This window comes from Ixodes scapularis, unplaced genomic scaffold (genome assembly GCF_016920785.2).
Source record: "Ixodes scapularis isolate PalLabHiFi unplaced genomic scaffold, ASM1692078v2 PGA_scaffold2__306_contigs__length_199485367, whole genome shotgun sequence".
Classification (NCBI taxonomy): Eukaryota; Metazoa; Arthropoda; class Arachnida; order Ixodida; family Ixodidae; genus Ixodes; species Ixodes scapularis.
This window is the reverse complement of record NW_024609857.1, coordinates 153450490-153477391: the sequence shown is the minus strand read 5'-3', so window position 1 is coordinate 153477391 and position 26902 is coordinate 153450490. Positions and strand designations below refer to the sequence as shown.

The 26902-nt window shown below is 45.8% G+C and overlaps 1 protein-coding gene across 1 annotated transcript in view; it reads right to left on the bottom strand.

The window, feature by feature from the left end:
- The window catches only part of LOC115312187 (lipase member M-like), a 128515-nt gene that overhangs the window by 86596 nt on the left and 15017 nt on the right, over positions 1-26902 (bottom strand). The window contains exon 4 of the mRNA XM_042291590.1: positions 18065-18215. Within this exon, the coding sequence (XP_042147524.1) occupies positions 18065-18215 (151 nt within the window). The remainder of the gene's footprint in view (positions 1-18064; positions 18216-26902) is intronic.

The following is a 26902-nucleotide window of genomic DNA, read 5'->3' as shown; positions in this document are numbered from 1 at the left end:
GGAGGAGCGGGCTAACTTAGTCGAATCTTTTCGGCAGCGGTGAACGATATCGGGGCCAAAGAATTAAAAAAAAAGAAAACAGACCGCGCCTTTTTATCCGTCAAGATAGAAAACGCGTGAATCCTCTCCACGTGCGGTGATCCCAGAGAGTTTCAGAAGCGTAAAAAGTTTGGCCTCATTTATTGACGTTTTTTGTTGCGTGAATTTTTGTTCGGTGTTCTGATCGACAGATGCCGCGCTCTTATTGGCCGCGGAACCATCCTAACCCGCTCAGTTCTCACCACTCTTTGCATTTCTTAGCTCGTAAGTGACTGTAGTATGAGCGACATGAAAAACAATATAAAACACTTCTTTAATTGAAGAATAAAATTAAAGAAACATATGGAATTAGGTTGACACCTTGAGAACAACAGTTTACACCCGAGTTCACTAGTTCTTTTTGCATCTAAGGTCTTATGGTCACCGACATCGCAGGGCAGGGCGCGTTTCGAACATCTTATTATTGTTCCGTAACGATATATTCGCGGCGTTAGTAAATAAGATCACCAAGGAAAGAATCACGAAGCAAGACGGGTGCACAAATTCAGCCACTCCTAGACTTTTATATAGTACCCTCGAAAGACGCGAGGCAAAAAAAGGTGCCGCTACTTCGCGCCGCCATTACTTTTCAGTAACATGTAGAATTCACTATGACTCTAATATTAACTTGGTAGCAGTTACGACTTTTCCTTTGCAGTGACTACTCTGAGCAAAAAAAGTGGGTTCCGACATATAGTGTGGTTTGGTGCATAAGATACACACCGATAATAATCCTGAGGCAAGGCCCAAAAGAACACCGGAGGAATGAAAAAAATGTTATTCGGATATTGATCCTCACTTACAAGTATTATCATTTTTTTATAGTGACCATGTTGAAAATATATAAGACCTGTTTACCTGAGCGAACTGAAGAAAATCGTTGACAGATGTTCCAGCCGGATCATGGCTGAAGTAGACATTCAGTCGGGACTGTAAAAGAAAGATCATAAGTAATGAAGAATAATTAGTACGAAAATATTCTGGATGAAAATGACATCTGAGCGCATCAAAAAAAAAGAACTTTAAAATGACTGATCATACTGAATTTAGTGTTCAGACACATCAAGGATCTTGTCATGATTTAATAGCAACTATCGCTAAATATGTTCCTTAAAAAGCTTGTTATTGACATTTTTGTATCAGCTCTTTTAATGACTGAACAGTTCCATCAACTGTCCTGTTTACAGCGGAAGAATGTGTACCCGAATTCTGTAAAAAGACGTATTGTACACCGTCGCTTTCTCAACTTCAAATTTCATTTGATGAAACTAGGTCTGTTGCATCTGCACGATATAATGACAAGTAATATTCATATTAAACCTGAGAGGGGCAACAGCCAAGGGAAGGTTTTGTTTTATTGTTCTTCTTTCTTGAGTTTACTACGGCGTCATTCATCAGATCGCCTACGTTTGCTTTATTTTTTTTTTTTACCTTTACAAGTATGAATTTCGTGCGCCAAGTCTCTCGAGTTAGACGAAAATAATCTTTGGAGAAGGGAAACAAGGGGGCCAAAGGAAGAAACACAATTTTCCAAACACAGCTAGTTCACTGGTGCGAGACCGCAAAAAATCCGGCTGGTCCTGGTATCGATTTGTGTTTGTAATTTGTCCGCCTTCTTCACCTTCTCGGGGGATTGTTTTCGCCTTTCTTGTCCAGCTCGCTGCACCTTTGCAACTAATTGCTTTATAATCATTACCTTATACTGCAAGCCGTTCATTCTTGTTGGTGTTAGACTGTGGCAGCTGATAAAACCCGTTTGCTCCACTGACGCTTAACTCTTGGTTACCTCAGTTGTTAGAGCGTTCCTCTGGAAATTAAGAGGTCCCTGGTTCGATACCAGGACCAGGCGGATCTTTTCGGTCGCGCACCAGCACCTTGCTGCATTTGTACATTTGTGTTTGACCTTTGTTCTCCTTGGTGCCCTTCTCCAGGGATCATTTTCGTCATTCTTGTCCAGCTCGCTTGCACCTTTGCATTTAATTGCTTTATACTTGTCACAGTTTCTTTAAATGCGTTCATATATTAACCAAGAAGGAAAATGTCCCATGTATTGCGGTCGCTTCAAACTGGCGGGACATTGACGTGAACATCGTTGGTCCCAGCGAGCTCATGTTACTGGAGTCGCTTTAATATGCACTGGGAAGCTGGCAAACATCGAAAGCTAGTCATGTATGTGTTCCTATGTTTGATTTGCAAAAAGCACCGGCGCCACACATTGTTTATAAATACTGGGTGATTCAAGGAGCGGCCAGGCTCTTTAAATCGACCGCAAAATTTTGTTTCTTAACCTATTGCGCTACGACTTTGTGCAGCGTTGCCCACAGATGGTGCATTTTTGTGTCTAAAATCTGCAAAGAGCGAACTCACCTGACGAAAAAGTAAAGAAACAAAAAAGCCTAGCTCCTATGGAAACGCAGTGAAGCCACCGGTCTTCGAACCATAGGGCGCCGTGTGGTTTGAAGACCAGTGGCTTCGGTGCGTTTCCATAGGAGCTAAGCCTTTTTCGTTTTCTACTTTTTTCTCAAATAAGTTTGCTCTTTGCAAATTTTACAAAATAGAATGGACCCTGTAGGCAACGCTGCACAAAGTCGTAGCACGATAGGTTAAGAAACCGAATTTGGCAGTCGATTTAAAGAGCCTGGCCGGTCCTTGAATTACCCAGTACATAGAGTTAAGCATACCGCAAATTTCAACTTGTCGCGGCAAAAGGAATGCGCCTAACCTAACGTCTTTTTGCTTTCTTCGATTTTATGTCACTCTGTGTTTCTTTCTTTCTTTCAAGATCGAAAATGACAGCGGCAAAAATGATTTGCCACAGTAAGCTCCCGTCTATACCCAATGCGTTCCGTTAATTGCATTAACTTCTTAATCTCGCAGAGGTCATGTGTAGCGTAAGGGTGGACCTCCACATACCGAGACTATTTTGTCCCGATATCATGGCCGCAAGCCTAATTACACGCTTTCAACAGATTTGCGCCATGTTTATTGAAGACGACGTTCTGGGTTGATTTTATAGTTATTTATCAGCTGCTTAACCGTATTTTTACGGGATATTGCACGGCTGCTCAGGTCGCTCCCTATAGCTGCAACTCGAATACACGTATTTACACAAGAATTTGAAAAATACATTTGCACAAAAAAAACAGATAAAAAAAAAACTCCCCTCCCGGCGTCGCTTGTTCTGGTATATATTACCCGTTTTAAGTTTTAATTCATTATTTCGGTAATTTAGAAAAGATCCCTAGGTAAAACCAGACACAGCCAAAGTCTACCCAACCGACAAATTAGAAAGATGTATTACTTTTTGTCAAATATTTTTACGAAGTACTATCATAACCACCAAAATAAATGCGCCAGAGAACGGGGCACGCTAAGCAAGACAAACAATGCGCTTCGTTTGTCTCTCCTTTCTTGTCCCGTTGTATTGCTCTTTTATTTTTTTAGCAATGAACTAGCACACCTCTCCATTCCAGTAATATCATAAATATTTAAAATAAATATCTGCCTGTCCATTCAAGGACGCGCCTCAGTTGCAAGCATTAGGTTAGCACTCTTTTGCATTTTCTCTATGTGAAGTAGAATTAAAAAAGGTATATTGCAGCCAAATTTGTTGTTTATTTATTGAATTAAGTGTTGTGATGGCAGAATTCAAGTTGCCAGGGATAAATCATAGCCGGGGACTGCGTATTTATGCTCTCAATGTAAAGGTCAGTAACAAGAAAATGCTGCCAGTTCTGGTTTTCTTGTTAACTTGGCCTTCAGTACATTAATCTATTAGGAGGAAAAGTCTGTTTTCAGTTAGAAACGCACATATTATCAAGGCAACAAACCAGATGATAACATAACACTTTTTCACGTTGACATGCTAAAGAAGTAATGCTAGTTTTTCGATTCAAACGTTTTTCCTTACCCGATTAGTTTGGTGAAAATCCACACCAGCTAAGAGAAAAAGAATGGCAGTGCAGATCTCGTCGCCAAATTTCCTGCCGCACAAATTGGTGGCGATGTTTTGCAGCGCAGAACTGGGCACTAGAAATTGTCCTTTACCAGCTAATTTCCATAGATTCTGAAAAGGTTAAAATTCATACCAGTGATGGTGAGGTGTGTTTCTTGCCTTGCTTATAATACAGTTAGGATCTGAAGAGGATGAATTGTTGTAAACATTGCGAAGACATGCATAATCTTTATTTTGATTGTTTGTATTACTGCGTTAAAATATTCGGCGCAAAGCATACAACTTATATAGAGTCTCACCAATCTTTAAGTATTCATATGCTTAAATTGTGTCAAGCTTTGTCATGTTGTTGTTGTTCCATGATGGGTCAAGATTTAGAAAAAAAGTTGATAAACGCCGCACGAGTTGAAATGACACAGTATCGTTCGCAGTTCCCTTGAGCAAGTCAATATAAATTTAGCCAATCTGGGAAACTGGCTAATTATCAGAATGTATTTATTTGGCTAATAAATTTATACAGTTTTTAAATAATATTTGAGTGCAAACAAATAAAAACGTGGCTAACCTTGATGAGAAGCATTCAATTATGTCATTTCCATTAGGGTAGCCTTCGTGCGTCCAACTTTTATAAGCTTTAGAGAACCCGAGCTTGAAAAAAATGCGGCCCACGCGACTGAGTGCACACACATCCTAATTTGGTTGCACGTAGCCAGCTGATATTTCTTTATTTTATATCACGTGTGCTTTATTTGTTCTGTAAGAATATGGCTGGGCAATTTTTTTACTTTTTTGTTCGCTAAAACAAGAGACAGCGCGGTAGGATTCTACTTAGAAAACATTCCTGAAATCGTAGTGATGTCTGTTCTTGTGTCTATGTGTAACAACATTTTAGACGCTTGTACTATCAGTGGAATCTTTTACACATTCGCCTAAAGCAACTGCGTATACCATTTTGACAGGCCCTTCAGCCGATACGTCGGCCAAGTCTATGAATTGCTGTTAGGCTGGTCCTTAAAGAGTGGCATTACTTACACTGCCTCTGAGCTGGGTTAATATTAGCGAAATTTAAGTTTTTTTCTCCCTGTTATAGTGTATTCGCTGAATATAATTTTTCTCCGTGAAGTGAATTAAGCGCTATCAAGTGTTGAGGTAACTTGCGCCGCGTCAGAGATTTTCGCTAATCCCCCGGGCTCGCACGGGGTTACGTTTCCGGTGGTTAGACGACAAAACAGCTACCGAGGGAACAGAGACACTCTCTCTCTGCTGGAAGAACGATCTGTATGTTCCTTCGGCAGCCGTTCCGTCGTCGAACCGCCGGAAACGTAACACCGCGCGAGCCCGGGGGATTAGCGAAAATCTCTGACGCGGCGCAAGTTACCTCAAAACTTGGTAGCGCTTAATTCACTTCACGGAGAAAAATTACGTTCAGCGAATACACTATTACAGGGAGAAAAAACAGGGGAGAATATGCGACCGACCTACGAATTCTACCCTTCGTCCCCTCGGAGCGACCGGGCCCCCGCGTTGTCCCCCTCCTTTTGGGAAAAGATAGCATCACCTTATTCAAATATCTAAGAGCTTAATTTCATGGTTGCTGTACTGAATTTTAATGAAACACTAGGTAACGGTAATCCTTTTGGGGTTAAATGTGACGAAATACCACTTAATATGTGATATAACGAAAAAACTCGTATTTATTATTAAAAATAAAGATTTGTCCTACGATAGCACTAATATCCAATTAATTTGTTCCCAGCTGCCACAGAAAATAAGAAAATTTTGAAAATTTTCATTTAAGACACTACGCACCGCTATCTCTACAGGTTGCATATTTCCACATGGCAGTTGCCTTTACACCTATAGCGCAAAAAACTTGGTCTTGTGTAATATATACCCAAATGTTGGTAAAAAAAAAGTGATATCTTGGCGGCAAGTATCACGCTCTCCCAACTCGTCTGGTCAATGCCTGAAATGGAATGCTATCAGTTTTCAATTCTGATCCCTGAACAAAGTAAAGTGTATTGCAGACGTCCAGATTTCTCCTTATTTTTATATATTTGCGCGAACTTTTTCGCGTGTTTTTGTCAATGGCCTTCGCCAGAGAACAGAAAAATATGTATCCTACACTCACAGCAATAATATCCGCAAATGGAACAAGGAGTCGCGCGGGGGCGCGTACATTGCCGAGGTAGGCAACAGGTCCCATCGCAGTAAAGAGGCTTATCTGAAAATAAATACATAGATTACACAATTAAAATACCCTACTTCTTCGAGCAGCAAAACTCAACACCGCTACTAGCCATTATTTCGAGCTCAGCGTTGATATTTCTTTTAGCCATCGAGGTTCGTGCTAAATGCCAAGTTATCTTACCAAAGTGGATACAGGGTGAAGCTGGCTTCTCGCATAAGCACGCTCCGCCCGTCTAGTGCGTTTAGGGATGACTTCAAAGGGACACTGAACCCCCCACCCCCGAAAAAAACAATATTTTTTTGGTACCTAATAAGGACCGTCATGACTCACAACTAATGGTCGTCGAACGAAAAAACACATTTTTTTGCCCATTATTTATGCTACAATGCGAATTTTTGGATTTGCGGGCGAAACCGAAATTGTACCCCTGTGGGGCCAGTGGGATGATGATGATAGCTTTTGTACCCCGGGAGTGTGCTTTCCGAGTTCGGTCCCATTGGCTGATACGGATAATCGGCATGTCGAGTGTTTATAGCAAAGTCGTTGTTATATGTTGCTGTCGTAACTTAGTCACCTTGTTTTTGTGCTTAACGAACAATTAACCTAAAGAAAGGCCTTGCTACACTCAAAAAATATTTCAAAACCTCAACTTCCGTTTCGACTTAAGACTGTAAACAAACAATCGTCGCATTCGTTTACAAGATGGCTCTACGTCTGCATGCGATGCCGTCCACTTGTCTAGATTTCATAGCCCAGAAAAGTTACCGGGGAGCTGGCGCTTCCATGCGCTAGTGCGCACGTTGTCAGTAGTTAGTTGCCTAGTTTTCGTAGCTCTGAAAAGTTACCGGGGATACATGTAGCACAGGTGGTGAGGTACAGTTTTGCCCATTTCTGGCATAGCCACCCCGCCCTACCTCTAATATGTAGTTTCTTTCTTTTCATGGTGTAGATGTGACATTTCAGATGTCGGTCCCCGGAAAACTGCGCAGCTGCTCCGTGGTGTGCTGCGAGACGCGCGACCGCGAAGTCGATTCTTTCCTAGAAACCATGGTCTACCGACGGACGACAGATCGCGAGCCGTTTAACTGCAGACAATCGGGAGTCCACCCAGTAAAAAGTTCGGCAGGGTATGTAACCGCCACTTCGCTCCGGAACCCTCTTCCGCTAACGTGCACGTACGTGCGTAGCTAAGACCCGGGGCCAGTGCCCGGGCGGCCCTTACGCTGTTCCTACCGAAGGCAACAAGCGCACTCGCACCAATAGTTGTAAGTGAGGCAAAGTTGACGTTTTGTCTTTACCTTTCGGCTTACTGAAGCAATTCTGTTCATGGCTGTAAGCTGTTAGGCTTACTCAATTAGTGTAACCCCGAATTCTTAAATGCTTAACGAGCGCGTTGGTAATGGCAGGAACAACAGGAAAGAATAAACACACAACTGACGAGAGACACAGACGAGCACGTTCCTCGTCTGTGTTTCTAGTCCGTTGTGTGTTCACTCTTTCCTGTCGTTGCTGCCCGAATCCTTAGTTCAGGTTGTTTGGGATCTAATGCACTAGCTCCCGTACATCCCGCTACGCTGGTTTGAGATCTGGGGTTGCCTGTTAAAAATAGTTGAGTAAAATTTGCCTGTGTGACGCTTGTTGACTAAGACTGCCACGCAGTTCGAGTTATTGTCCAGTATATAACGGACAAGCTATATGTGTAGCCCACCACCAATCCACATTTCTTGTGTGCTATTCAACCAGATGTCGATGGGATCAAGTGGCCTGAACAGGCCAGCAGCTGCATTCAGCCATGACGTTGGAGTTTCCTCTCTTGAGAGTTTGGTGCCGTCGCCATCCCGATACTCAACACGGAGTGCATAGAATGCACAAGTTGCACATTGCACTATTATTTCCTCTTCTACCTTTAGGCACTGGCAGGGTCGTTCGACGGCCAAACTGCTGCATCTGGTCAGCTTGACACAACAGGCATGGTTGGACCAGGCATACAAAGCATTGCATCAGACACCATTTGGTGAGTTCCCTTGCCACAGCCATTCAACTCTGTTACTGATTCCCAGTGCAGATTGTACCTGACATCAGACTCAAGTTGGAAACATGTGCCTTTCCGATGCCCAGCACCACTTTACCACTGAGGACGACTGTCATTGCAAATCAACTCCTGTACCACCCGATGGAGGGGGGAGGGGTAAGCGTCAGCAATGTGCTGCATAGGCCTTGCGACGCAGGCAAGAACAGAAATCCGCAAAACATGCCAGATGACCCACGGGATTTGGAGGGCAGGGCGGACACTGATGTGGAGGAGGCGCACGTACCTGCTGAAGGTGAGAGCTGCATTGACGTGAGAACTTCCCCCAGTTCCCCATACTAACGGTCATGGTCGCCACCCCAGTGTCCAACCTTTTAAAACAGTCTTACAATTGATTGATTGATGTATGAATTGTTTGCGATAAATTTTTGGGTTGTGAGAGACTTTTAGCCAGCTTGCTTTCGTGCATAAGGAACAAATTATCTAACTAAAGGTATTGTTGTAAAAAATACGACAAGCCCTTCACTCCTTTCACTTTGCACTATTAACCATAGCCCCCTCTATGCTGACAAAGCCTGGCAGATTGCCACGAAACGTGGCCGCCGAAAGTGAAAAGGTAGAGCGGCAGGAAACGAGCCATGTAACGGGCGCCCCGCTGCGCCGAGACGCCTAAACCCACTATACTTGTTTTTCTTGTTGGCGAGGATGAATGGAACGCCATCCCTTCCCCCTCCTCCATTTCGGTTCCGTCTGCGCTCGAAATTGTGCGGCAAATTGCCGGGGCGGATTGATTCCAGATTACAGATATTGATACAGGGGAACAGCATCGAAAGGTGAGTATCCCCTGCTTGGCGTTTTCGGCAGTCCATGCGCCATAGGGCATAGGACGACGAGGCCGAGCACGCTGACGACGTAGCCTCCGCCACAGGCCTCGGCGGCCGAAGTCGCCGTAGCCTCGACATCAGCAGCCAGTCGCATCTGTTGCTCCCGAGCGAACAAGTGTGTTTCGGGTCCTCGCCGTTCTAAACCCGAAGGAAAAATCCATCAATGTAACCCTGCTTGGCAGTCAATGTTTTCTAGTGGACCGCTGACTGTGCCCGACTGTACGTCAAGCATGTCTGATTGGCCAACAAGTTACTCTGACCGACAGTCAAACTCCAGTCAGACCCCGCTTGTCGGCTTTCTGATGGTTTCCTGGTGGCAGTCGGCCGCCGCGAAATGCCATCAGGATGTCTTGGTGGTGATTCTGACTGTACATCGATTGTCTCTGACTGTACGTTAGAAAGCTTTGACGTGCAGACAGACGTACGGTCAAAGGACGTAAAGTTCGTTCGGATACCACTATTTCGTCAAATCTATGAAAACGAAAAGTAATCTATGCACGAGAAAACGATTTTGGGACGTGAGCCCATAAAACCGCTGACGTTAGAGATATGACACGCAACCGACCGACAACCTTGATCAGAAGCCCGCCGAAGCACCGAACACGACACTTCGCTGACTTCGGTTCGCCCATAGAGGCTTCGCCGAGCTTTCATGAACGATCGCTCTCGACTCGTTTTGTTTGCCCGCTTGCTCCAAGCTGTCGATCCTGCCCGGGCTCTACAATGTCTTATGTTTTAGTAGAATTTCTACTCGACAAGACCCAGCCCGTTGTGAGTTCCGACGATATAATGGACTTAAGCGGTGTAGTTGAAGACGACAGGGTGTACGAGGTCTACTGGGCCTGTGATGCGCGAACAAAAAGATCGTTCTACGACGCGAAAGTACTCTACATGGCAGGTGAGTAGAATTGAAGTACGGCGAGTGATGTACGAGTGCTTTGCATAACATGCTGACGGCTTAACCACATTTGCAGCCAAAGCATTTCGTATAAAACGAATAGTAAAATCCAGTTTCTCTAACGGTCGCGTAGCATAGCGGTTAAGGTGTCCGATTTGTACGCATGTGGTCGCGGGTCGATGCGCCTTGGTGCTGCTTTTTTTTTTTTTTCTCGAACATTTTGTTTTATCCAGGCATTTGGCGATATTTATGAGTGCGTATAGCTTTACTCTTATATAAATGCTGCCCTTGTTGATAAAATTCCCTTGGCAGTGGCAGTCATCTGATGGACCATCAGATGACGTCTGATGGTCCATCACGTTCCACCAAGGCTGCTGACTGGCAGTCAGTGTCCCAAATTACGTAGCTTGATGGAATTTTCAATAGGGAAGCTATGCGCTCCCTACGAGATTCCCCGAAAAATGCTGTGTGTGTGTCAGATCCTCGCGCTCTAAATTTGTGACCGGGCCTCCATGGCTCCGTCGTCGAACTGCCAGGGTTGTGAGTATAGAGGAGGCTATGTATTAACAAACAAGCCTCTCCATTACTTACAACCCGGCTGCCGGCTTTAACGTGTGGTGGTTCACACATTTTCCGAGTTCATTCCCTAGTTCTCATAGCCCCAAAAGTTTCCGAGGATTCATGTAGCGAAGGCAGGGAGCCATATTTTTAGCATTTTCTGGTGTAGCCATGCCACCCCATTTCACGAGTTCATTCACTAGTTGTCATATCCCAGAAAGTTTCGGAGGATTCATGTAGCAAAGGCAGAGAGTCATATTTTTCACATTTTCTGGTTTAGCCATGCTGCCCCACCTCAACTCTATTGGTTTGCATGTGTAGGCGTAGCTTTTCAAATGTCACTTCCCGGGAAATGGCCTCGCAGCTCTGTGGTGAGCTGCAAGCCTGGTCATTGTAGCTACGGTTCTAGTACCAACAAGGTACCGATAGACAGCAGTTTGCACGCTGTCTAGCTGGAGACAATGAACCATATGAAAAATTCTTTATTGCTATCATCATCATCATATTCGAGAAAGACGCGCTGCCATGTTCGGGGGTTCCAGTCATCATGTGTCGTGCTCTTTGCTGCGTGGTCTCGCCGTCTTTTAGTACAAATTTCGTAGTTATTAGTTCTTGCGATGGCATCGGACTTAACTCGAGACCTTTCCGAGATGCCAGAGCTCCCGGGATGGGTTTGTGGATTCGTACTAAGAGTCGGAGACGACCTCCAGCAGGCACAAGCCTCGGGGCGGTAGCAGTGGCTCCCTAATCTTTCGATTCTCGATACCGTTCTGGGCACGCGCTGAAAATCTATTCAAAAAGGTAGCGCAATGCCCCAGCCCTTACGTTGCAGCTGCCAAAACGATATTTTATGCATGCACTCCCGCCTTCGATATTCTTGCTTTCAGCGCGAGCGCTCTGACGTTCTTGGTGCAGTGGCAGCGCGTGCACGAGAAACGTACTACATGTACGGGTGCAGTCATTCTGCTGTGAGAAGCAACTCGCAAGAGAGGCCTCCAACAAACCGCGGAACAGCTCTAAACGGTTGTAACAAATCGCGATGGCCGGATGACCGCTCACTACAACAAAATTACGCGCGTATGAAGCTCACCTCGTTTCCGAAGGGATCTTTGTAGCCACTCCGCATGCATCGCGAAACACAGCAGTACTGGGGCATTCTTCTGGAGCCTGCACCTTACGCTTCAGCAACGTATACGCAGCCAACGCGGCTAGGACGCTAGGACGAAAGCTCGGGCACTCAATCGAGTACGGACAGCACGGCGGAGCACCCTCCAACATGGCGGACATATGAAGTTCGCGCACAGTAAACCAGATGGAGCTATTCAGCAGTGAAAAATCAGCAGTCATGATTTTTAACAATGATGTAGCTGAGAGGCTGAAGATACAGAATATTACAGTTGAGAGAGCTAGTAAATACATGTATCTAGGAGTATGGATATGTGATGGTTCAGAATATCTCAATGAGCATGAAAAGTATATAATAGATAAGGGCAACAGAAATGCAGCTGTGATGAAAAATAGAGCACTTTGGAATTACAACAGGTATGACGTGGTGAGAGAGATTTGGAAAGGGGTCATGGTGCCTGGCTTGACTTTTGGAAACGCAGTGCTATGCACGAGATCCGAAGTGTATACAAGGCTAGAAATAAAACAGCGCGGAGTAGGTAGGCTGGCTTTGGGGGCACATTGCAAAACGCCAAACCAGGGAGTACAAGGAGACATGGGATGGGCGTCTTTTGAGAGCAGGGAAGCGGTGAGCAAGATAGAATTTGAGGATCGGTTGAGGCAGATGGATGGAGAGCAATGGGCACGAAAGGTTTTCAGCTATTTATACATGAGGAGTATAGACACAAAGTGGAGATATCGCACTAGGAAATTAAGAGGAAAGTTTTTAGGCTATAGTGGAGATACGGAAGAGCAAGTCTCAGTTAAGAAGAAAGTTAAGGCCACAGAAAGAGATCGGTGGCTTGAGGGAATGCAGACAAAGACGGCTCTGGAAAGCTATATATTAAACAAAACAGTTATTGCCAAAGAAAGCATTTATGACAATTTTAGGGGAAGCTCATTGTTGTTTGAGGCGAGGGCAAGTGTTCTGCGAACCAGAACATACAGAGCGAAGTACCAGGAAATTGATACAGTGTGCACTGCTTGTGGAGAGGAGGACGAGACGGCTGAGCACTTGATACTCTACTGTAAAGGGCTTCACCCTATGCCTACCGAAGACAACATAGATTTAATAAAGACATTGAGTTTTAGAGAAAGCAAAGGGTGAGTGAATTTCAAGACTGTAGAGATTACCAAGCAAAGATTAAGTCAATGGTGGCAGAAAGCGAGAGAAAACTAGGTATTTTTCTATTAACTGATGGCAAGTGGGTTTTTATAGGCTCACTTTCTTTGCAGTGCGGAGTGAATATAGATTTCACTTTTGAATATTCTAAGCTTAGATGGTGAAACAAAATGGCTAGGTGGCGTAAGCTACCGCCCGACCCAAAGGGCTAAGCCGGATTCATTCATCCATCCATCTATGGCCGCTATGGCTACTAATTGCGAAAATATTTTAATTTGTCAATGTACGATAAAAAAATCCAGAACCGAATCCTTCGTAGTAAATCTATCACGCCGTGTACATCATCGTCAATGCAACGGGGGCGGGGGAGGGGGGGGGGAGGTGAGATCGACCGCTACAAAACTCTAGGGGGTGGGGTGTGAGGACCCTGAACTCCCCCCACCCGCCGTGTGTGCGCCACTACAGAAGACTGTACACACCGCTACACTGTTACCGTGAATACAATCCTCTCGGTGTTTCTTCGCATTTTGATCGGACAGTGTATCGAGGGACGCAAGATTGAAACACCTAGGTTGGCGCGTCAGATGAACACTTTTGACAACATAGGTAATTTTAGTAATGGTGTGTCATCTGTCAGTGGAAGAATGTATATTACAGAAATGACTCGCTTGTGCCAACTCTATTTCGCCGTGTACGTCACCAGCGCAACGGCGAGGGGTGGGGGCGAGAGGAAGAGGGGAGGAGGTGATCAATCTATTTACCCTTAAAAATCCTCGTTGCGGACATTACATTAAAAAATTCCTGAAAATACATATACAAAAAAAATTATTACGGAGTTGTAGGGAGGAATATAACCGCTAACCCCCCCCCCCCCCCCCCCCCGTTCCCGTGGGTGTGCCACTGTAGTGGATGCATGACGAAGCACATCTCTTCCCATTTCTGCAGGTGGCCCCAATGCCAACAAGTCCCCTTGGGCCAAAGTGCAACGTTGCTCACTTTGAAGTATCACACCATTTTTTTCTTTCATGTTCTTTTTTTATTTCAGAAAACTTCACTCCCGATTCCCCCCCCACAAAGAAAAAATCTTGTTGGTGTGCCAGTGATGAAGTGACCGCTATAAAAGCCGCACAGGCTACCATTCTGAGGATTTCCTGGAACAATTTGAGGTAATATACAAAACATGTTTACTTTGCGAATAAAAACTACCTGAAGCATCGAATTGCAATTTTTTATTCAACATGTTAGAGCATACAAAGGCTTCAAAACAATAGCACATTAGTATAAGGTGTGCCTCACTATCTGATATTGCAGTCAATCTCATGCAAAAATCAGTGCACGGGTTTAGGGAACTATTCCACGCTGGGAAATTTTGGACCCAGCTTGGAATAGTTCTATAAGCCAGTGCTTTTTGCCTGCGTTAAAGGAGGTGGATGAGGTCGACCCCAATGTGGACAGCTGCTGCGCCACAACACAGCGGCATCTCTGGGGAACCCTAAACCCCATCGTCTTCCAAAGTGCATATTGTCAAGGAGTAAGGCGAAGAGACGATAAATTATTAACTGAAAAGAAGAGTTTACTCAGCGAACATCTGCCAAACAAAATTACCAATGAGCGTCGAGACAGCAGAAAAGCGGGCGGCAATTTGGTGGCGTAATGGCAAGCGAGAGCGAGACCGACTCGACAAGGCCACAGCAGCTTCTTACCTAGAGTGTGTTGGCATCACAAAAATTCGGCCCATAAGGTTCGAGCACCGGGTGTGCGGCCTTGCCACAGGCACTTACTCCCTGAGCAAGAATAAACGCGAATCTTCTAGAGTTCCATGACCGAGCACTGCTTGTGCGGCCTTGCGCGCGCCAATATTGCGTTGGGCCTACAGGCCAGGATATCTGAAGCCACAGTATTGTTCTGATGGATAGGCATTCCTAATGGCCTCCACTACACAGGCAGGCAGGATCTTCCCGTTGTGACTTCCGAGGCGGTGCCAAATCCACCTTGCAAACTGGTGGTATCCAACGTACCTGTACCCTCTGTTGAAGGAATAGAGAATCCAGATTGAACTCAGGGTTATGAAGCACTATGGTAGACACAGCAACAGGTGGGCCGTGATGTTAACGCCCCCCCCCCCCACACCCGCATAGCAGGGGCACTACCAAGCACCATGCAATGTGAAAGAACATGTCAGCTGCCCCCACGCATGCACTGTCCACAGGTGCCCCTGCTATGTGGGCACTGGGTACATGAAAAGGCCACAACCCGCCTGTTATTGCTAACTGTTGCCGACAAAGCACAGTGTAATCATTATTCATTTGATTAATGAATAATGATTGCACAATAAATTTAATGAGCTCGGCAGACGTTGTTCGGTGTGTCTAAAGGTACGTCGGACATACTCGGAAGGTGGAGCCTAAAGGTACGTCAGACGTAACCGCGATTGGGGAAGGGTCGTGTCACTGGTACCCCACTGACGATTTTCATCCCACCTTTTTTATCAATAGAGAGTTTGCATAGACTGTTCCTTCGCTACGCTCGCAGAACAAGGACGCCTCTAGTGCGCATGAGTGGCGCTAGCTTTGCCTGCAGAGTCCCGGATCTCGTAAGGGGGTAGTGGAGAACGTTCTACGAAAACTCCCCATTACTAATCACCCGATTCTAAGCACCCCTTCTTGTCCCACCCGCGATGTTCAAAGAGAGAGTGGGAGGTGCTTTGATTCGAGAAATGACTCTTAAATTATGAAATGCGCGATCCCGAACTCTTTTTACGGGCCGCGGCGCCTCATATTGTTTACACCGTATCACACCATCGTCTGCAGCGCCGTGGTTCCCGTCGTCCCTCGCGTGCATAAGGACTTTTTGTGGGAAGCAAGGTTATGAATGCCTGAACCATGTAAACAAAAACAAAACAAAAAAGAAACGCACTCTTGAAAGAAAGAACACAGAACGCTTGCGCGGTAGCTTAAGTGGCGTTGTGTGCCTCCATCTATCACCTGATGACGAAACCGCGTGCCTGGGACCGCCCGTGAGTGCTCGACCTTGTTGGAGAGCAGACATCGAGTGTCTGCGATAATTTTTTTTCAATGTTTATGTTTTTAGTAGGGGGCTGGTACTTTAAATCGGGTGGTAGTTGCTACTTCCATGCAATAACTGTGTTTGTCGTTCGAAAATAGCGTCGGATCTGACCGTCTTTCTGCCAGATCAATTTCGTCCGAAATATGTTTAGGCCACTTTCCGGAGACGTATCTGTAGACTACCGGATCTGCATACGTCCGACATTTCTTTAGGTTCCGTTCCGGATACGTCTGATGTACGTTTAGAGGCCTCGTTCCGGATTCTTCCGACGTGCACTTAGACACAGCGTAATTTTCGTGTCAAGATCACATCTGCCCACGGTAGAATAAACGGTACTATCTTGTACAATAACAAATTGCGCACATTGTGGACTCATCACTGCACTTACCATTTACAACCTCGGACGGCTTCTTTAGAATTAGAGGCCGGTTTTACACCAAAGTGTGATGCCCTCTTGCCCTAATCTGAACTCGAATCGGGCTCCGTATGTAAGTATTGGGTTACACAAAAAGATGTAGATGGAAACCGACCAATGTGTTTGTGTTCCGAATATCCGACAGCAGCTGGATTGCGAAGGCGTTCCCTGTGGGTTTCTCTGTTCCCGACAAGCTCCCTGTTCAAGAGCTCGATCGCCCTGATGCGATACGCGATGCGATTTGGAGGATGACGGGGTTGAGGATTGCCCCGAAGAAGTCGCTGTGTTGCGTGATGCAGATGCTGCAGGCTTTGCCGGCGACCTCCTCGACCTTCTAGCAGCAGACACATTCGCCGGCCGTCGGCATTACGTGGCGGTGGCCGAAACTGCACCAAAAATTAGAAAAACAAAAAATCGGCGGTGTGTAGGCTTATACAGCCTAGAACTTAGCCTGTCTCAACGGGCGACTGTAGATGAGAAATTTAGCCAGTGCAGTACAACCGCTAGCCTGTTGTCTTTAACGTGCATCACGCAGTAGTGATACACGACCGCATGCCGGTACGATGCTCATCCAGATCTAAACGGGCAGGAGTTGGGTGCACATAGCAGCGCGGAATTTCGTATGGGTCAGTACCAGCACTACATGCAAGCTTTTCCGGTTTTTTTTCCTCCTGACGAGTTGGCTCAACAAAAAAGACAGCCAGCGGCCACTTCTAATCATGCGAGGCCTCGATCAACGAGGTAGCAGCTACGCTATTTTTGTCACGTAAATAAAGAAATCGCATGTAAATTACCAGTCCGTGTCGTTGAGGCGCGGCGAACTGTCGGGCAGCAGAAGCGGTGCGTCGACTTCATCGCTACCAGCCGTCCTCTGAGGCGTGTACGCGTGGGGTGAAAGCCCAAGCTCTTCGCAGCGATCCAGAAGTTCACGCTTGGGCGCCGGGTCCATCGGTCTCGCTGCCATCGTGGTGACGACAGGCTTGTGCACGTGTGTTCAACTAAAACACGTTGGTCGCACCGGAAATCGCGATATTTGGCCAAGTAGCCAACCCAATCCAATAAAAAAAGAGGGTGTGGCCAGCGAACTCTGACGGCTCACTTGAGGAGTACAAAAGCTTTCATCATCATCTTATAGAGATACAATTTCGGTTTCGCCCTCAAATCGAAAACTTCGCATTAAACATAAATATTGGGCAAAATATTTCTTTTCTTTCAACAAACATTAGTTTTGAGACATGCCTGTCCAAATTAGGTACACAATTTATTTTCTGGGGGGTTCAGTGTCTTTTAAACGCTACGAGGGCAGTGGCATATATACCGACTGCGTCGCGCTCTATATCGATTTTTTCAATATGCTCCACAGTAGACTGCCATACTGCTAGACTTATTTTAGTGACGAGTCCAGCCGACGTGAGTGAGAAGTTAAGGCATGTTCAGCGATCGCTAAACAACATAAGTTGACGTTTCTAGATGGTTCGATTGAAGTGGTGAATCATTTACATGAGAAGGACGACAAGTCATATAATTTCTTGGATGTTTATAAAGATAATATAATAAAACAAAATTTTTGTAGATTTATTACCTGTGTTGGTTGGAAAGTCTTAATATTGAAAAAGAAAACATAGCGTTCTTATTTAATATTTATTGTTTTAAGGCTTTAACCCCCAAAACCATAAACATCGTGAGCTTCTTTTGAAGTGTACCTTTTTGTTGTATTCTGGTTTCTCAGAAAGCAGTGCGAGCATCTGCAGTGCTCCTTGTGACCACCCGACGTACTGAAGTTTTTCTTTACCCGTTTCCCTCAAAACAGTATCAATTATTGATGGTAAATCGTCGGAAGCCGTTTCGTCAATGCTGAAAAAAAAAAGAGGAACACGTTTACAAATCTCTGTAATTCGAAAATAGAGCGCAGCAGCCGAGGAGGAGCAGGAGAGGGTACGAAGGGGAAGGTACGCCCCCCCCCCCCTCCTCCGTACCTCCCCTCCTCCTCTCCTCTTCCTTCTTTTCCTCTCCCCTGCTCCTCTTCCTTCTTCCTCCTCCCCTCCTCTTTATCTTCCTTGCCTTCTCCTTCTTGCCTCCTTCTATCCTCTAGCCCCTGAATTTGTTCATGGGGGATCATTTCAACAACAACAACGTAAACTCAACTGAAGTTTATTCGAAAAAGTACGCATTAATATTCCCTACCTCGCACACACAAACGGTCCCTCTAGCTGTGAGGTGACGGGTTTGCTAACGGTATTTAAGTCATGTTGCCATTAATTGTCCTTCACGCGTGAAATACCTAAATATGGGATAAATCAATTCCTCTACCTCAAGCTTAGCTGTTTAGGGGAGCATATTTTCTGGACGTGTGCACCTATATCAAGGAAGGGGATTCTTCTTTATGACTCCTGTCATTCAAAGCTCGTGAAAAGAGAAATCGCGAGCGCGTGTTTAGAAGCGTTCCTTAAAATGTCTTGTCCGCAAAGCGCACAAGATAGCTTTGTGAGACAGGTAGACCGATTGCGGAGGGGGGGTTTCCCATTGAGCTCATTGGTCGAGGTAGGCGGGAGCCTGATAAAGAAATTTAAGGCATCACAGAAACCATCCTGCGAGATAAGACCTCAACGGCCGCTGGTCATTCCCTATCAGTGTTGCGGAATGGGCACCCCCATTCCATCCCAATTCCATTCCGGGGAATTAGAGTTTTCGATGATTCAATTCCTTTCAATTCCTAGGAATGGGGCCACTGGGCCCATTCCCACTCCTGGAATGGCTAAGTCGTTCCATTCCATTCCTCTAATTCCTAAACGTAAAAATTGGGACTTGACAGCTACATTTCGCAATGTTTCCGGCATAAGCAGCATAAAGCTAACATTGTCAAACACATAGACAATTGCAAAAAAAGAAAAAAACGCTAAATGCCTCAAAAAAGCACTAATATTACTAAGCTCACGGTGCTGGATTGCCTGGAGCGAAGCGAGCGCAGCGATCCATCGCAGGTGAAACAAAGTATGCAGAGACTAAAGTCAAAGGAAATGAGCGGGCATCCGCTAGCTTGTTTGTAATCCCAACCCACTTGAATGTAACACATATAACACAAAAAACAAGCATTGGAACAAACACCAAGTAAAAGGTAGACTTACACGTAAAAATGCAGTATAAAAAAGCAAGCGTCGGAGCAAAGCGCAAGAGGAGAAGTGAGAAGTGAATCTCGCCTTTTTTCGCACTTCAAAGGAGTGCGCGCGAATGAACGTGGAAGGCAGCAAGGTTGGCAACCTGCTAAACAACGCTCCTTGAACTACAAGAAAACAATAACCGATCATCTTTCTGCGGCGGCGTGCGAGTCAGCGAGTTATCAGAGCTCTGCGAGTTATGAGTCGCCCCCCGCTCCAAGATCTCAGTCTGTGCGCGCGCGTGCATTCTCCATGCCGTCGCAAAAAAAAAAAAAAAAAAAAAAAATATGTAATGCAAGAAGCACGATGAGGAGCCGCGCATGGTGGCTTCTTTGCCGCTTCCTTCGCTTGGTGCTTGGTTTCTTGTTTCGCTCTCGTGTAACACCAGTAAAGCCCGCCGTCTGCGCGTCCGTGAAAGGCGCCACCGCCACACCCCCCCCCCCCCCCCCCCCCTTTGGTCTTTGCTCTGACGCTTGTTTTTTTTGTATTTCTAGCAGTTTCCCGCACATTTTTTTTTCTGAACAACTGACTCGCTGACTGGCTCCGTTTAGCTGAACGTAACCCCCCCCCCCCCCCCCCCACCCTCAAAAGAAAAATAATAAAAAAAATATTAATAAAGAACCCGGCTCATTCCATTATTCCCATTCCATTCCGGGCAAATGACATCTAATTCCATTCCCATTCCATTCCCCTGAACGTTTCCGCCATTCCATTCCCATTCCATTCCGGGGTCGCGAAAATGCGGAATGATTCCGGAATCATTCCAACTCCGGAGTGGCAACTCCGCAACACTAGCTGTTCCCTATGTGCACGGCGTCGCACACAATCTTAAGAAGGTAGCTCAGCGTTACAGTCCCGGTTGTGTTTTCAGCGCCTAATGAGATGTCGCGATTATGCCGAAGAGTCAACGATCCACAGCCGATCATACACCCGCGCAACACTAAGCATAGGAACAAGTACAAAGATTGGACGACTTGTGTCGTGTATGAGATTCCGATGAGGTGTGGGTTAAGCTACGTAGTGCCACAAGCAGATGTCTAAATAATCTGGCAGCGAACTCGCAGCTTCCACGAGGACGACACCGTCAGGGCATTTTGCCGTTCATTGCAGCAGATGCTCTCGCAATCCGCAATTCAACAGTACACAAATTTTGGCAAAAAACATAAACGAGGTGTCATGCAAACTACACGAGGCTTTCGAGATTAGGGCTAAGGGAAGCAACTGCGTCAGCGAAACCTCTTTGGCCCTATCTACGGATCAGTATGAATATTTGAAACGTGAGTTGGGCAGAGATTGATTGATGACTGTTCGTTCCCGTTGGGAACATTAGTGCGTATTTTTTTGAATAAACTTAAGTTGAGAGTGCGTCCTGTGTCGTTGTTTTCTTCGTGTCTCGGTCCGTGTTTTTTCGCTGTTTTATACCATTTGCAATGTACCAACTGGCCAATCTAAGCACTTCATTTCGTATTACAAGGTTATTAAAGTATTTCATGTGCAGAGATATATATTTTAAGGCTAATCTAAAGTCTTATATTGTCAGATGGTTTTTGTTAGTACTAAAACAAACACATCTTTAGAAAAATATGAGATTCCCTACGGTTATACTTGACGCTGTTAGTAAAACGACCACAAGAGTTCAATAGCGTTATATAAGAGGACTTCAGTAAAATAATATTATTATAAGAAACCAAAGGTGTCACTATTACGCAGCATATTTGAGTCATGCATACTTAGCTTTCCTTGTTATTTGTAAAATAATTTTCAATCGCACCATTAGACACCCCACCTCGTATTCTTACAATCCGATAGAAATCGAGAGCGCCTACGTTCCCGGAAAGAACTTGGTAGAGCCAATCACGGAAAACTGTAAACAACAGGGCAAATAACGAGGTTAAAACTAACTTGAGACCTCAAGAAACTGTGTGTGTTTCGGTTCAATGCCCTTTCGCATGCTGTATTTTTTGTATAAACATGTGTTTCGGCTCCTGTGAGTCCTATTTAGTTCAATTGGTTCCGCTCCTTTTCGCATCTCCTTATACGGCAGGTAACCGTACAGCAATAGCTCACCTATGCTTCGTCATACCCGGACAGAAGCTCACTCGTCTTTCGGTGGACAAGGACAAAAGCTCACATTTTTGTCTTTTGGTAACCCGGATGAAAGCTTAGTTGGGGCCAAATGGTATTGGCTAAAGTTTGGTCTAAAGGATAAGTGATTCGACGTTAGTGACCCCGTGAATTATCATATACTTAAAATGATATATCTTCGAATCCGGTTGACTAAAAACCGAGGTAGAAGATATAGAGCTTGTGCTGGGGGTTTTCCTTATGTTAGTCGTATTTGTCCGAAATTTGTATAGCGCGACTTTGCGACATCGCTAGTTGAACTTGCATTTGCTACTACGTTGGCAAACATAGGCGCCCAACAGCTTCTGCTTATGATGGAACAATAGGTTCCACAAGCTTGTGGGACATGGCCATGTAAGTGCCTGAAGGCTGATAGAATGTCTTCAACAGGAGTAAGCGTTTGTCACGACAGCTTTGCTGCAAGCACACAAGGTGAACCCCAGGTGAAGAGGGTTTTGAAATGCAACAAAGGGCCTTCAGGATTGCCCGAGGAGCTGTCTGTGGACGACCGGGTTCATAGAGTCATATTAAAACTGCTCCAGGCAGTGTGAGGCGGTATTCACCTTTATAATGATCATCCGTGAACATATCGTTTTATTCATGAGACATACCTTTCGCGAGTCCTGCATACGTTTGATAAAAATCGCTGTTTAAATTTTCACGGTATTTGCGCTCATGTACAAAAGAAAACAATTTTATGCAGGTAAGCTTTCGTCCGCGTTCACGAGTAATATCGGTGAGCTTTTGTCCGGGTACTCGAGAAATCCGGTGAGCTTTTGTCCGGTGAGCTTCTGGCCGGGATTTCTAGCGCCAAGCAAAGGTGTCAGAATTCGGATCGCACGTTCCGGGCTCCCATTCCCCTCGGCGCCTCTAAGTAAAATATGCTAATTTGTATTGGCTATGATTAATTCTGAATTCGTTTCCCTTCGGTATATGTTTTGTATGCTTATTTTTTGCCCCACATTTGCGTTATATGCCTTATTTTGCCTTAGCCCGCGCGTTACGGTTGCTTTATTACAACTCGCTTCACATGAAATCCAGTTCTTACACATATTTTGCGTTAAACAAACCAAGCATCTGCTTAAGCTTCCCCCAAGTATGTTCCTAATCTCACTTTTTCGGTGCTGTTTTCAACAGAGACGTGCGCTCGCTTCTACGTTACCGAATTCAAAAACTAAGCTACCGAACATTTTATTACGTGAAAACAAATTTGACGTCAAATTTATTTTTATTTTCAAACACGCTGTTCCTGAGGGAACGTTAACTACAAAGTATATATTCTCTCTAGAGCAAACGAGGATAATCGTCATTGCACAAGGTAGTCAAGTTGCAAGCTTTGTCTCTGATTGGCTTATGGGTGTAGGATAGTTTTGTTACCGTAATCGTTCTAGCTTACCGTAAGAATACATTTCAATAAAATAAAACTCCGGTCAAAATTTGAAACAACGCAAATGAATAATATCGATTTGCGGAGACTGGATACGAGCACGTCCAGAATATTACACTATAAACAAACGCTATCCACTTGAACACCGATATTAAAAGTGCTACCACCAGCTTCTCAGCGGACTTTAAGCGGGTTGGCTCTTTGCCAAGCAACCTCGTGCACTGATGTCACCTTCGTTTTCAATGGGGTTTTTAGAGCGCAGCTCTTAAGCGCCCGTTTCCGGCTTGAGCGGCGTCGGCGTAACCGCGCGGTGCGATATGGGTAAATTTCCCCGCTAAATCTAGCGGAAAAAGTTCCACGCTAGATCTAGCGGAAAAACTTCCCCGCTAAATCTAGGGGAAAACATTTTCCCGCTATATCTAGTGGAAAAATTTCCCCGCTAAATCTAGCTGAAAAATTTTCCCCGCTAGATTTAGCGGGAAAAATCGCCCGCTAAATCTAGCGGAAAAATTTCCCCGCTAAATCTAGCGGAAAAGTTTTCCCGCTATATCTAGCGGAAAAATTTCCCCGATAAATCAGCCGAAAAATTTTCCCGCTATATCTAGCGGAAAAAATTCCCCGCTAGATTTAGCGGAAAAATTCCCCTCTAAATCTAGCGGAAAAATGTTTCTGGGGGGTCACGTAAGCCCCCAAGGTCACATGACCCCCCCCCCCCCCCCCGAGGTCACGCGACACCCCCCCCCCCCCCCCCCCCCGCCCCGAGAACAGGTGACCCTCAGTACCCTTCCCTCCTCCTCCTCAAGAGCTGCGCTCCGATTCAGTGTCACAGGGAGTTGTAAACGGCTTTCATTTTTTGCTCGCTCTTCCACCTCTTTAGCCGTGCGTTTATGTTGCGTTTTCAGCCGTCCCAGCAAGCTATTTCTGCTCCTTATGTTATGGTGCAGTGGCCGTAGTTTATAACGGCTCCTCAGGCAGTAGAGCGCTAAGATAATTGACTCTGAAGTGGCCAAGGTGGCCCTTCATTTATTTGCAGGAGGTATTTTAAGATGCCGTTCAGACCGGGAAGCAGCCAGCAGATGGAGCAGCCGTCGGAGCCTCCCTGGGGCGATTTTTTGTGGAGCTTCTTTCTTCTCTTTCCACACGCGGACTGGCTCTCGTCTTTTCGCGTGACTGGCTTTCTGTGAGTAACATCGCTATTACGGACACCAAGACACTACAGGTCTTCCCCCCTAGAGGAGCAGCAGGGTTTAGCTCCACATGACAGTTTTCTTGTTTGCTGGAGGGTTCTTGAGCAGGCCTGCGAGTGTCGTCTTCCGGCTTCTGGGAGATCATTGATGATGACACGAGCGCAGTGTCCCAGATTGAGGCTGCCATAAAAGGAGGTTTTATACGGTCGATGTACACGACGTGGACATCGACCGTCGTTCATTGATGATGATGGTGAAAGTCTTCTTATCTCGGGAGATGACTTTAAATGGGCCATCGTAAGGTGGTGTTAATGATAGACGCACGGAGTCACGTCAAAAACACATGTGTACATGTTGTTAGTTCTGTGTGAATAAAAGTTTTCCGTGGTGTTTTTTTTTTTTTTTTTTTTTTGCCGTGACAGGGTCGGTCGCAAACAGGATAACAGGTCTCGTATATCTTGGAGATACGAAGGAAGGTCGGATGGTGGATTGGGCAGGTGTGTGAGGAGCTCATCAAAAAAGAAGCGTTGTTTCATACGCTAGTTCGGCAGCTGTGCAGCAAACATCTTCCTTCAAATTGGCCCGAATGCCCAAGAGCACCAGAGGGAGATGGTTCACCCAATTGGTCCTGTCACTCTTTGTAATGAGCAAGGCCTTGAGTTGCCGGTGTAGCCTCTTGACCATGCCATTGGCGGACAGATGGTAGGTTTTCGTGTGGATGTAGCACACTGCAAGGAGTTTTGCCATTGAAGCGAAGAATGAGCTTTGGAAGTGCAAAACATGGTCCGTGGTGACAATGGAAGGGCAGCCGTACCGTGAAATCCAGTTGGTGATGAACGCGTACGCCACGGCTTGTGCGGTGATGACCGAAATTGGGATCGCTTCTGGCCATCTGGTAAAGCGATCCAAGCTTTTATGTATATATCGGAACCTTTAGGATGTTGAGAGGGGTCCGACAATATTAACATGCCCGTGGTCGAAGAGGGCGTCTGGTGGTTTGAAAAGATGAAGCGTGCTCTTTTGTATGACGCTGAAACTTGGAGCGTTGGCATGAGCTGCAAGACCGCGTACAGAGGCGAATGTCTTGGTTGATGTTGACCAGACATATCTCGAGCAGATGAGTCGTTGGGTTGCTCGAATACCAGAATGGTTTAGGTCATGGAGTGAGTGAAAGATGAAGCGTCGAAAAATGGGAGGGATGTACGGTCGTAGCGTACCCGTTGAGGTGTCGCATACCACCTTGCAGTTTGTAAGCGGTAGTCGTACAGGTCGAAGCTGCAGCAAGGTGGAGGACTCTTGCAGTATCCGCAACTCAGCGTCATTTTGTTGAGCTTTTTCCAGTTAGGAAAAGTCGAAGTCAGGTGGCGCAGTGAGTGTCTCGACACGTGACAGGGCGTCTGCCGCCTCGTTGTTAGCTCCAGATTTGTGGCGCAGATAAGTTATATATTCAGAAATCGAAGCGAGCTGACGAATCTCTCGGGTCGAATACGAGGCTCGATTTGGCGTGAAAGGCGAAGGTGAGGGGTTGTCGGTCTGTAAGGGAATGAAAAACCCGGCCTTCCAGGAAGTTTTTGTAATGCCGTATTGCTGCATAGCTGGCAAAGAGTTCGCGACCAAACGTGCTGTAACGTGTCTCCGCCGGCTTTAACTTCTGTGAAAAGACACCTAGCCAAAATCAGTTCGTCTGGTTGTACTGTTGAAACAAGGCTCCCACTACGACATCCGAAGCGTTGACTATAAGTCTCGTGGGTGCGTCTAGTTCCGGATAGACGTGAAGTGCCGTGTCGACAAGAGCTTGCTTTTCAGTCTTGAATGCCTCCTCTGCCATCGAATTTCATTCGACCTGTGATATGGGACCTTTCGGTGAGCGCAGTAGACCTGTTAAGGAATTGAGAATTTGAGCACACTTTTTAATGAAGTGTCGATGGAAGTTGACAACCCTCAGAAATTATCGTAACTTACGAAGTAAATTGGGTTGCGGAAAGTCTCATGGGGCTTCCATTTTTAAGACAATGGGTGAATGCCTTTTGGTGTCACTCGGTGTCCTAATAACTCGAGGTCGGACGTTCCGAAGACACATTTTCCAGCGTTAACGACGAGATCATAGTTGTGTAGCTACCCGAAGAGTAAGCGCAGATATCGGTCCTGCTCTTCCGGGAAGTTGCTCGCGGTTAGGAGGTCGTCAGCATATGCAAACACGAAGTGTAGCCGCCGTGTCACTACGCGTATGAATCGTTGAAATGTTTGCGCAAAATTTCAAAGGCCGAAGGGCATTCCCACAAACTTGAATAACCAAGACGGCGTGGTGACAGCAGTTTCAGAACATCACCTGGCTCGATAGGTGATAAGATTTTACTAACTCCACCTTGCTGTAGATACAGGTCCCGTTGAGTTGCTCTGTGAAGTCACGCAGGATTGGTATAGGGTAACAATCCGGCAACGTACTGGCGTTGAGAGCGCGATAATCGCCGCACAGCCTCCAGTCTCCTGGCTCCTTCTTCGGCACCATGTGTAAAGGTAATGCCCAACAGCTGTTCGACGGCCGAAGAATTCCGAGCTCGAGCATGTGCTCGAATTCCCGTCGAGCGGTTTGGAGTCGTTCACCGGAGAGGCGACAAGGTCGTGCGCATACAACCGGAGCAGAGGTGACGATGGTGTGAGCCACACCATACTTGGTCCCTTGTGCCA